Raw genomic sequence first — 11,364 nt, 5'->3', positions numbered from 1 at the left:
TATTTGACAAAATATATTTTTATTTTATGAAAAAATGTGCAGCATTTGAGTAATAATAAAAAGGCACTTGTTCATTTCTAATTCATCTCAATTTATCTCATTGTGAGATCAGTATAGTGAATCTTATCGCATTGTGAGCTGTGTGAATAATTACTTATAATTATAAATTATTTAATCATTTAAAAATTTTCATCAGGCATTACATTTACACTTAAAATGAAAAAATGACAATATCTGGCTCTGCGAAGCAGACCAAGAGTGTGTTGAAGTTATTCCTCGTGGTGAACAGCCTCTTTGGAAAAGAGAAGTTGTATTTTTAGAGCGTGATCCATTTGCACATGAATAAGTGTCTTCAAGTGTGAGACAGCAAAGAAAATGGTTGCTTTTCTATTCATTATCACATCAAGTGTTCTTGTATCTGGTGAGTAAAAATAATGCTTATTTCAAGCAGTGCAGTACTATTTATATTTCATATCTGAGATCCTTGTGTATACTGTTCTTTTTCTTGTTGTCTGTCTTGTGCTGTATTTCTGCACCAAGACCACTAAAGAAACAATGATTCCACACACAATGATTACTTACAGTTTTATATAGCCTCTACATGTATCATGAAGCATTTTGTGTGAGGAAGTCAGGACATATTGTGTAAAAAGTGTGTGCAAAATGAGGGTGAAACTATTTTGAACTATAATGAACAAATGCTGAAACCTCTCTTTACTTGTGATGTAGACTGCGTTGAATCTTCACTGGTGTTCGGACGGGTTGGCGAAAACATTACTCTACCATGTAAATATGACATTGACAGACACGGTATATTAAACATTTGTTGGGGGAGACATCAGTCATGGTTCACCTGTGAGAACACACTCATCTCCACTGACGGTTTGCAAGTTAACTACAGAGAGACGCATAGGTTTAGCCTGGCTGGTAGGCTCGACCGAGGGGATGTTTCGCTCACTATCAAGGGCGCTAAGGAGAAGGATGCTGGGCTGTATGTGTGCCGAATCGAGATCCCTGGATTTTTCAATGATGCTAGTAACACTGTTTATCTCTTCATCAGAAATGGTGAGTAAACAACTAATCTAATCTTTTTGTGAATTTTGTCGTGCTCAGATGTGGTGATGTATTTTTGTGCTTGCATATAAGGACTGGAGCCGAAAAGAGTCACACAACCGGCCCCTACAATAGCAAAGCAGGAAAAGCAAGGTTTGCAAATCTGTCATATGTGTACACTTCTGGTCAGTTGTGATAGGGTTGTGGCATTTGCTAAAAGCAAATAATAAATGCAGCAAACCATGTAGATGTAGTTACACTGTGTTAAAAAACAGAACTGAACATATGTACAACACTTTTTGTGTTACTTTTAACTCGACCTAGTGTTGTCCCTTTTATATATTTAACACAAAATCAACACAATATGACTCATCATAAAAAAACATAACGTGTTCCATGACACAAAAATGTGTTATCATTTACCACATCCTTGAGAGCAAAAAACATCCAAACAAGCTAAACTAAATGCATCAGGTCAGTACAATGTTGTATGAAACCCCTTATTTTTAAAAACAAATATCATGTTTGTTTATCAAAATAAACATTTTATGTTGGGTCACAACTTTATCAAAATATCAAATCCGGGTCCTGAAGCAAAACCAGTTGAGAACCACAGCCCTATACACACAAATTAAATCTTCCTCTGCCTTTCTTGACATTCATTCATTTCAATTATTCATTAAATAAATAAACAATTAGTGAACAATGGGAGCCACTTAATTTATCAATCATTCAATCATCACTCAATTAAAAATTCATCATTAATAAATAATTCACTTAATAATTTCAATATAGTGCAACTGCACTAGAAGTATAGGTCACGAATCAATGAAGACGTTTAACAGTCACATCTGTGTTTAGTGACATGACTAGTGTTAACTTTTAAATTAGGAACATAAAGCGCATTGATGATAAAACAGGGTCACATGAACTATAATAACTTCAGCTTTACTATTTTGTTTACTATTATGTTTTACACAGTCTACTATGTATTCGACCCAATCAGACTTACTACTGATGAATATATCAGACCAGAAACAACAAATGCAGGTAAAAATATAACCATGACTACACCCTAACAACATGGAAAGCACTTCTGAAATATCATCCAGTAGTTTTAAATATACTAAATGCAAATTCATTGATTTATTTCAGATGTTACTGACATCCACGTAGGAAAAGCCATTGCAGTGGTCCAAACTGAGGTAGTGCACTAATATTGTATTAGCAAAAGCGGCAGATGTGCATTTGCTTGGATTATGTATATACAGTATCTCACAGAAGTGAGTACACACCTCACATTTTTGTAAATATTTTATTATATCTTTTATTATAATTTGATTATAATTTGAACCGTTACACCCCTAGTGGCCACACAAAATATTGACACTTTGGGCCCAATTTGGACATTTTCACTTAGGGGTGTTCTCACTTTTGTTGCCAGTGGTTTAGACATTAATGGCTGTGTGTTGAGTTATTTTGAGGGGACAGCAAATGTACACTGTTATACAAGCTGTACACTCACTACTTAACATTGTAGCAAAGTGTCATTTCTTCAGTGTTGTCACATGAAAAGATATAATAAAATATTTACAAAAATGTGAGGGGTGTACTCTGTGAGATACTGTATATATTGTATGAAAGTTTGTGAAAATGTGTGTGTTTACGTACATGTATGTGTATGTATATTGGCTTTATCTATTTTGTGTGTGATCATAATTTAGATAATTCACACAGACATGCTCTGTGCTCTCTGTTTTTCTAGGAAACAATAGAAACATTTGTCATAAATGCAGTGAGAGTGGGAGCAATTGTCTTCATCCCTGGTTTAATCATCGTACTTCTGTTTAGTAAGTAGATTAGCAAGTAATTACTTTCATGCTCAAGCGCTAAACAAATGCTTATAAAGAAGCACAAATAAGTGCTTCTCGTGAAATTCTTTAGGAACCTCTCCAGGTTACATTTAACACATCACAGGTCCTTAAATCATATTTAAAAATATATTGTTTGAAAAAATGAAGCCTATTTTGGTGTGACAATTTGATGCTCTTTCTCTCTAATGCACATATTTGTTTTTATACACTGCGGGGACTTTCCATAAACATACTGGCTTTTATACATAATGACTTTCTAACCTTTCTGCATTTTTACATTTTCAAATAAGCATAATTTAGTATGTTTAGTAATCAATTTGAATTCACAATGAAGGTGGACTTCTAAAATCATTGTGGTCCCCACATTGTATAGAAACCTGTACACACACTTGGAATATCTTAATTTAAATAAAAAGAAAGATAGTAATGCAAGAATATGTATAAAAAATATATATATATAACTATATATAACATATATTTGTTTTTCACATTAAGGTAATTATAATGACAAATATCATATCATATACTGTATCATATATCATATCGTACCATATATCATATCAACGTCTCATATAATATCATATATAGTAGCATATTGTATTGTACAATGTATCATATAATATGCCATATACCGTATATAATATAATATCATATCATATACTGTATCATATATCATATCGTACCATATATCATATCAACGTCTCATATAATATCATATATAGTAGCATATTGTATTGTACAATGTATCATATAATATGCCATATACCGTATATAATATAATATCATATCATATACTGTACCGCACAATATAGCATATAATATGCCATACATCGAATCATACCAGATCATATATATGATCATATATATCATATATAATATTGTGCGGTATACAGTACCATATACCGCATCGTGTATCGTAACGTAACGTAACATACCACATCATTTATATCATGTATCGTATCATACCATGCCATATCACGTACCGTACCGTACCATTATATATTTTTCTTTAGACTTTGAAGTGAAATGTGACCTGGACATATTCCTGGTTTTGGAATCATTCAAATTCTTTCTCAGCATCAGTATGTTTAACACCCATAAAGAAAAAAAAGAGCATCAGATTGTTCCATATGGTTTGATGGAAAGTTCTGCAGATCCTCGTGCTGCAGGCAACGTTAAATTCGCTCTAAGATTTAGTCTTTGTGGCTAAGTGGAAGTGAAAGAGGTGACTCATGGACTGTTCTGCTTACGGTGCATTAACTCATTCATCTAACGCTCTGCCCATAGGACTGCGGCTCTCTATACAACAAAGCAGAGGCAGGGGAATTAAAACCCTCACCCCCTCAAACCAGCAGTCACACAGCATGAATGTGGAGTGATGTAGTCAGCGATTAAGTCATTGTGACTGAGTGAAGCACTTATATGATGTACAGTATGAACATTTTATGGCTTGTTTTCAAACTGACTGTTATTTATACAATAACTGATCTGCATATTATGACATAATCAGACTTTTTAGATGAATCTGATATTGCTTATATTTACAACGACATTATTGTATTATGTAGAGATAGTGGAACAAAATGCCTTTAAGTGTTTCAGGGTGAAGTCATTTTAGTGGAAATGATTTTAAATATAGAGGTCTTAATCCTGTCACGCAACCTTTTCTCAGAAATCAATTACTGTACGTTTCTTTGTCCAAACTCCATGTGGCCTTAATAAAGTTTTGAGAATGTTTTGAGAACATGATTGGCTGGTTTTATCACAATGCAACATGGTACAATAGTGGCCTCTAGTGTCTGATGCAGCTGTTTTTAAAAAGTTAAATAAAAAGGAGAAGACAAATGATGTAGGCCTACGAATAAATAACAACATGAAATACGCTAGTGTGACATTTTGTAGCAGCACTGTAGCCAATAGGCTACTAGTTTTAATAATACTGTATTAAAAGTAAAGGGTGTCTCAGTTTGAACATGTCGGTTTTGGTTACTTGAAGTTGACCACAGGCCAAGTAGAAGTGAAACTGCCTGATTGCAGATGTTAAAAAAGTGTGGTGGTCATGTGCATGTCAACTTCCGTGTACAGGACTCAAATGTAAGAGAAACACGGTCGTCTTAAGCATTGCTTGCAAAGAGACTGAAACCATTTCATCATGACTGATCTTCACAGATGGTTCTTTGCATCCTGGTTAATATTTTACTTGTCAAGTAAGTCTCAAAAACATCATATTGTAGTTACAGAGCTTTTGCACCAAACAGGAAAAAACAGAATAACATGCATATAGTTTTATATAACGTATAATTCATTTTTAAATGTTAAAAGTTTATTTTCTGTTTCTCTATTATATTTTTTTCATACTATTTTTTTTGTATTATTGTTTTTGTGAATACAATAACCTGTTATCTCATTTGAAGTGAACTAGTATCTAAATTTGAACTACAATATTATGTATATTTACTTATATTAAAAAAATAGTTCTACCTTTTTAAAACGGTTTCTCTCTTTTTCAGTGTGTAAATGTGACGTCTTAGTACAGCATTTTGAAGGTGAAAGTGCAACTTTGCCATGCAAGTATGACAGTCAATATCATGGAAAATGTCACATGTGCTGGATGAAAGGAGAGATTCCCATTATGGGATGTGGTGATGAAATTATCGCAAGTGATGGTGATAAAGTAGTAAGGAGAAAATCAGACCGATACCAGCTAACAGGAGACATCCAGCACGGAGATGTTTCTCTGGCGATCAGTAACATACAGAAAAAAGACTCTGGCAAATACGGATGTCGCATACATGTTCCTGGACTGTTTAATGATGAGACGTATTACATCAACTTGATTGTTAAAGACGGTGAGTATCTACAGCAAAAAAACACAAATCCAAAATGTTATTTTCTTGAGATAATTGTCTGAATTGTATGCGTTTTTCATCATTCATTCATCACAGATGACATCACGTCTCATACTTACATTTTAGCAATACCAATAAATGTTTTAATTAATATATAAGTATTAATTCATTACAATTAGAAATACTAATAATAATACTATTCATATTAATAATCATTTACATTAATTATTGACTATTGTTATTGTTGAATTTTAATTATTATTTACTAGTTCACTCATAGTAATAATTATTTTTAATTAACATTACAATAATACTGTATATCTGTTATATTTAATATAATACTAATACATTTTACAGTGAAACAATAATACATTTTACATTTAAATACACTTTCTTCCAAGCACCTACTCCAACAACACAGGAAACGGCGTCCGTGCCCAGCATCACCTCTGAGCGTCAAACAACAGCATTCACCTCTGACATGACAGAGGGTATTATAAGTATAGATATGTATTAATTTGAATGTTTTCAAATTGTCTTTGTGGATCTGTTATGGCTGAATGATGATAACCACATTAATTTCCATTGATCATCCTACAAGCTACCTTTTTGAGGTGAAAATGAGTATTGACATCATTCAGTCATTATAGATTAGATCAGTACTATCTACAGATTTTCTGATTCAGCCATTACTCTTTTAAAACTGTAAGAGTTTACAAAGCAACATTTTACATCCTGTTTCAAAGCACCCATTTCAACCACACCAGAACCTGTGGCTGTAACCACTATCCCAGGATCTATAACCACTAAATCACAGAGCACTAACACAGCGACAGGTATCATCATTTTAACCCGGCAGTGAATCTATAATGACTGAAGAACAATACAGATTTCATTTATATTTCAATACTCATTTTCTCAATTTTTCATTATTAACAACAACATTTCAGAGACCCATTTGACATTTAGTCATTAAAGATCTCTGCTTTTATAGACACTTTAATTGGTAGCCAGTCAATGTAAAACAACATTGTGACATTTTTTATTTATTTCCATTAGACATTGACACAACAAAAGAGAGTTCTACAATCTTTAGTTCTTCAGAAAGCAGCACTACTGGACTGTGGCCCTCTAACACAACACACGGTACAACAAAGCAGATTTCATTTTTAGCTGATTTCTTAATATAGCTTAAGTTACTTTTAATTTAGTTTGCTTAAAATGTACATGTGGGAATACATAAATGTTGATTGATCACTATGTTTGTGATTTGATTATAAAATAGATAACGTTATTGACTATCATGAACAATCCTTGGTGGTCAAAAAAGAGAGCGTGAGTATTTTATCAATACAGCAAGTCTGATAAGTTATGATGCATTGGAATTTTTCATATTCTGATACTGATTTGTTTTTAAAGGTGAACACATCTGCGATTATTGTGCCTGTTCTCCTGTTATTGTTGGCTGTAATAGTAATTGCTGTCCTTCTGACATGTAAGTGCAGAGTTTATTCTGTAAATTAAAAATATTGTCATGTCATTTTGAGAACGAAACAGTTTTTTACCATTTACGTTTACTTTTCAGGGAAGCAAAAAAGGAAAAGCAGAGCGGTGGCAGAAATGTAAGTGAATCTTGAAAGTCATTTGGTTGATTTCAAATTCAGGATCAAAAATATGAAACAAACAATAAAACCATTCCATTGTTCTTAAATCAACTGTATTTTGTCTTAATGTTTTGGGGCATTGTGGGTCATTAAGAGAGATGACTCTCATGATTTGGTATTTTGTGTCTCCCTCAGTGCTCAGAACTCAGAGAACTCAGTCATCTACAATAACTCAGGCAGCAGTATTGGCCTGTACAGCAGAGAGATGGCCGTGGACAATATCTATCAGATAGAGCCTGAAACGGAATATGAACAGTGGCATTAATATCTTACATTGACTTCTGGTGGTTTTATGTTGATCAGTGGACTGGACTCCACTTCATTTTATTGTTTTTCAGTTTGTGACAGCTATATTGTGAAATCACGGACTAAACTAGACTAACCATTAGTCTTCCAAAAAAAATGTTTTGTATGCCATACGCTCTTTCGTAGAGTGGCTAACATATTGCAACACTATTTTGTTATTAAAATGTATCTGTATGTTTGTTCAATTTTTTTGAATAATTTACTGTACTTCAGTTTGTAGAATAAAGCTTTAGTCATCGCACATTTTACATAACCAGGTTATAAGAGTTTATGTTAAACTAGATCAAGGAGGGTCATTGTTAAAACTTAAGTGAAATAAAGTCAATAAAAAAATGAAATCATGAAGCTACTACTGTTTTCCTGGTACATACCATTGTGATATCTTCCAGTAATAAGGATCTGTTATGTATTTCTTATGCATCACTGCTTCTGGTTCAACGTTCTCATAAGACCTCTCACCACAAAAAAAAAAAAAAAAACGATCCTCATTGAAAATGATACAGCTTTAAAGGATGAATGAATATTGCATTCTCAGAATGAGTGCCCAGAGAGTAAAAACGATACTGGAGTACATCACTCATGTTCCGCATTCACTTGACTAACCCCTGATAGACTGATAAATATAAACTGATAAACTTCCCTTTTATGGTGTACATCTTTCCTTCGCTTAAATTACTTTCCTATATGTAAACAGTTGAAATGTAAATGTAAACAATTATGCAAATGGTGTTTAAATCAAAGCCAGAAATTGTAAATCGAATCGACTGGATGAATAAACCGGTTGAAGACATTTTCAATACTTATTTAAAGGGATAATTTTAACAAAAAAAAAAATCTGTCATCATTTACTCATCATAATGTCATTCCAAACTGATTGACTTTCTTCTGCAGAACATTAACTGTGCTTTCACACCGTCAGCGACAAAGTGCGGCGATGTCATTCATTTCAATGGAGAGCCGGCGACTTCCGATGACACGAGTGACAGTGACCGTTGGCGACAGGAAGTGGGTATGTCTAGCGACACGACAAAGTTGAGATTTGCTCAACTTTATGCAAATGATGAGCGACTTTCGGGATCGACTACTAATGGGAGTAATGCAGCGAAGCTCACATCATCCGTCTCTCGTCAGTTACAGCAGGGTTTGTTTATAACTGTTACTAGAGCAACCAAAGCTAGGAACGCCTTCTAACGACCTCGTAGCAAGAGACTAGTGACACACAGTGACATAGTCGCTGGCGGTCTGAACGCACAGACATTTTGAAGAATGTTAGCAACCAGAGGTGGGTCGAGTAGCCAAATATTTTACTCAAGTAAAAGTCCAAGTACAGAAACAATTACTCAAGTACAAGTAAAAGTCATATAAGTCATAATCACGAATGTGTCAAAAGTTAACAGCAACAACAATGTTTATGAGTTTATGCCTTGAACTTTGCATAATTTAAAAAATGTAGCGTTTAGTCATTCGTGGTGAATTCTTATTGCAATCGTTGTAAACCTGACAGCTGAATTCTTCGATCAGATGCATGGTTTGTGTTGTTTCCAGGCGGACTGTTAAAGAACACAACACACACGTATCCAGGAAACCCTGTGGAATTCAACCAATCAGATGACTTCAAACTTGAAGTATCTCCGGAAAAGTTTGCCTCATGCATCGGATGCTCAGCCAACCCTCCGTGGGCGTGACGTCTGAGGGTGAAACTAAGGGTGTTTTCACATATAGTTAGTTTTAAAAGAACCAAACCCAGTTCACTTAAAGTGATCCAGAAAGTGAACTAGCCGAATGTGATCTCAGTCCTTATGGTGTTCACAACATAGTGGACACAAAAGAGAACTCAGTCCTTTTTTTGGTCCTCTTTGGAATTAAAATGATCTCAGACCCTTTCCTGTTCACATCTTCATGAGAACTTCCCAGATTTTTGTGCAGCAGTGGATTTTGGGTATTCAAGATGGCCTCTTTACATCTTGTCATCACATGGCTATGGCACCCCTTACAGAAAAGACACACGAAATTCACATGTGCAAAAAACACATGTGATCACATGTGAAATGTGTGTTTTTGGAACATTTTGGTGTGAATTCCATGTGAATTCCCACGTGAAACCCATGGGATAACATATGCGACATGTCTCCACATGTGATCACATGTTCTTCACGTCACCACATGTTGCACATGTCATCCCATGGGTTTTTACATGTTATCCCATGGGTTTCACGTGGGAATTCACATGGAATTCACACCAAAATGTTCCAAAAACACACATTTCACATGTGATCACACGTGGTTTTTTGCACATGTTAAACACATGTTGTATACATGTGATCACATGCGAAAAACATGTGAAATTCATGTGTCTTTTCTGTAAGGGACATTTTAAAGGTGTGATGAACTGGGCTTGTTTATTGTTTTATACTGTTGTATGAGGTCTACTTATGACGTTAGCGTGGTTTTTACATTCAAAAGGCTATTTTCTACCCGGGTTTTGAGGACAGCTCGACAAACGATCGGTCTGAATGGGCGTTCCGCCATGAAGACTTGGATGTAAACACCCACTGCTATGATTGGATAGCAGTTTGCGTAGTAAACTTAGTTGGAGCCTTCTGTGAATTTGGTTAGACACGTAACGTTAGGTAACACATTAGCACCATTCGCAGTTTTCGCACGGTATTAGTATTATCTGGAGACCTCCTGTGATTTATAAATTACCTCCCCACATCTGTATTTCATGTAATGCATTCGCACAGGATAAGTGAAGCCTCTGATTTACTCAAATTGAATGACTTATTTCCCAGATGTGATGGCAAGGATTTGCGTATAGTTTGTGTAGCTTAGGTTACACATTCGCCCTATTCGCACAGGATTAGAATTATCTGGGGACCTCGTGTGATTTATAAATTACCTCCCCGCATCTGTATTTCAAGGCTTATCAAGCAATCTCTAACAAAGCAATAGTGACGCATAGTACAAAAATGTTGTACTCACATAAGATTGCTGCGCCATTCCTATCGGATCCAATATTGACGGCACAGCACTGCTTTTTAATTTTAGTCTCTCCGCAAATCCATCGTCGACCTCTGCCTTGTTCACAAAGGAATCCGCGGTAATGTTTTACCCATGTGAGCTGGAACGTTTTTAAAAATAAACTTCAGCCATGCATTACTAATTTCGGAATCCGAAGGAAGGTTATGCAGCGACTGTGTTCTTCCACAACCAGCCACTGACTCCACAATATTTTGCGATCTTTAACAGCATGTTTATTGCTTGCTGGCTCTATCTGGTTCCGCACAACTTGTGTTACTTCAGTACTGTCATGCGCGAACCAGTGGGCGGGGCTAGAGAAGTAGTCGTTGATATTCTCTTGTGGAGGCGGTGTTCAACATAGATAGGTGCATTCCAGGACCTGCCGTTCGCTGGGCATGGTGTCAATAACAGATGTAATCTCAGTAACAAGGGCGTTTTCAGTTACATGATGTTAGCGTGAATATGATTCCCTCTTATATAACAAAAGCTCGGGTTGAAATCGGTTTTAATTCATGGCACCTTTAAATAAAATGACAGAGAAGAGAAGGACTGAGATAAGGCAGAACTAAAGGGAAGCATCTGAGAAAAATGAGGAGG

General features: G+C 35.2%; 2 protein-coding genes across 3 annotated transcripts; both read left to right on the top strand.

Annotated features, from left to right (window-relative positions):
• The first annotated feature begins 303 nt into the window (after window positions 1-303).
• Window positions 304-5,021, top strand: havcr2 (hepatitis A virus cellular receptor 2). Of its 2 annotated transcripts, XM_057360860.1 has the most exons (7): window positions 304-421; window positions 730-1,065; window positions 1,147-1,206; window positions 2,035-2,103; window positions 2,209-2,258; window positions 2,819-2,903; window positions 4,215-5,017. In XM_057360860.1, exons 1-7 carry the CDS (start codon window positions 376-378, stop codon window positions 4,304-4,306), a joined length of 738 nt encoding a protein of 245 aa, XP_057216843.1. In that variant the 5' UTR covers window positions 304-375; the 3' UTR covers window positions 4,307-5,017. The 2 variants fall into 2 exon arrangements, with proteins under 2 accessions (XP_057216843.1, XP_057216844.1); XM_057360861.1 differs by lacking the exon at window positions 1,147-1,206 and having other exon boundaries at window positions 4,215-5,021.
• Window positions 5,022-5,023: 2 nt separating this feature from the next.
• Window positions 5,024-8,183, top strand: havcr1 (hepatitis A virus cellular receptor 1). Its single transcript, XM_057360984.1, has 9 exons — window positions 5,024-5,134; window positions 5,438-5,776; window positions 6,178-6,267; window positions 6,523-6,612; window positions 6,836-6,964; window positions 7,062-7,111; window positions 7,196-7,271; window positions 7,362-7,398; window positions 7,576-8,183. Exons 1-9 carry the CDS (start codon window positions 5,080-5,082, stop codon window positions 7,703-7,705), a joined length of 996 nt encoding a protein of 331 aa, XP_057216967.1. The 5' UTR covers window positions 5,024-5,079; the 3' UTR covers window positions 7,706-8,183.
• The last annotated feature ends 3,181 nt before the right edge of the window (window positions 8,184-11,364 follow it).

This window comes from Triplophysa rosa, linkage group LG19 (assembly GCF_024868665.1).
Source record: "Triplophysa rosa linkage group LG19, Trosa_1v2, whole genome shotgun sequence".
Taxonomy (NCBI): Eukaryota; Metazoa; Chordata; class Actinopteri; order Cypriniformes; family Nemacheilidae; genus Triplophysa; species Triplophysa rosa.
This window is presented reverse-complemented; position numbering and strand designations above follow the sequence as displayed.

Bases quoted from the DNA above. Each gene is read 5' to 3' on its own strand.
- havcr2 (XM_057360860.1), top strand. From the start codon at position 376: ATGGTTGCTTTTCTATTCATTATCACATCAAGTGTTCTTGTATCTG. The intron at 1,207-2,034 runs GTTTGCAAATCT...TGTTTTACACAG, and splicing joins AGCAAAGCAGGAAAAGCAAG to TCTACTATGTATTCGACCCA. The intron at 2,259-2,818 runs GTAGTGCACTAA...CTGTTTTTCTAG, and splicing joins TTGCAGTGGTCCAAACTGAG to GAAACAATAGAAACATTTGT.
- havcr1 (XM_057360984.1), top strand. From the start codon at position 5,080: ATGACTGATCTTCACAGATGGTTCTTTGCATCCTGGTTAATATTTTAC. The intron at 6,965-7,061 runs AGCTTAAGTTAC...ATTATAAAATAG, and splicing joins TTTAGCTGATTTCTTAATAT to ATAACGTTATTGACTATCAT. The intron at 7,112-7,195 runs GTGAGTATTTTA...TTGTTTTTAAAG, and splicing joins TGGTGGTCAAAAAAGAGAGC to GTGAACACATCTGCGATTAT.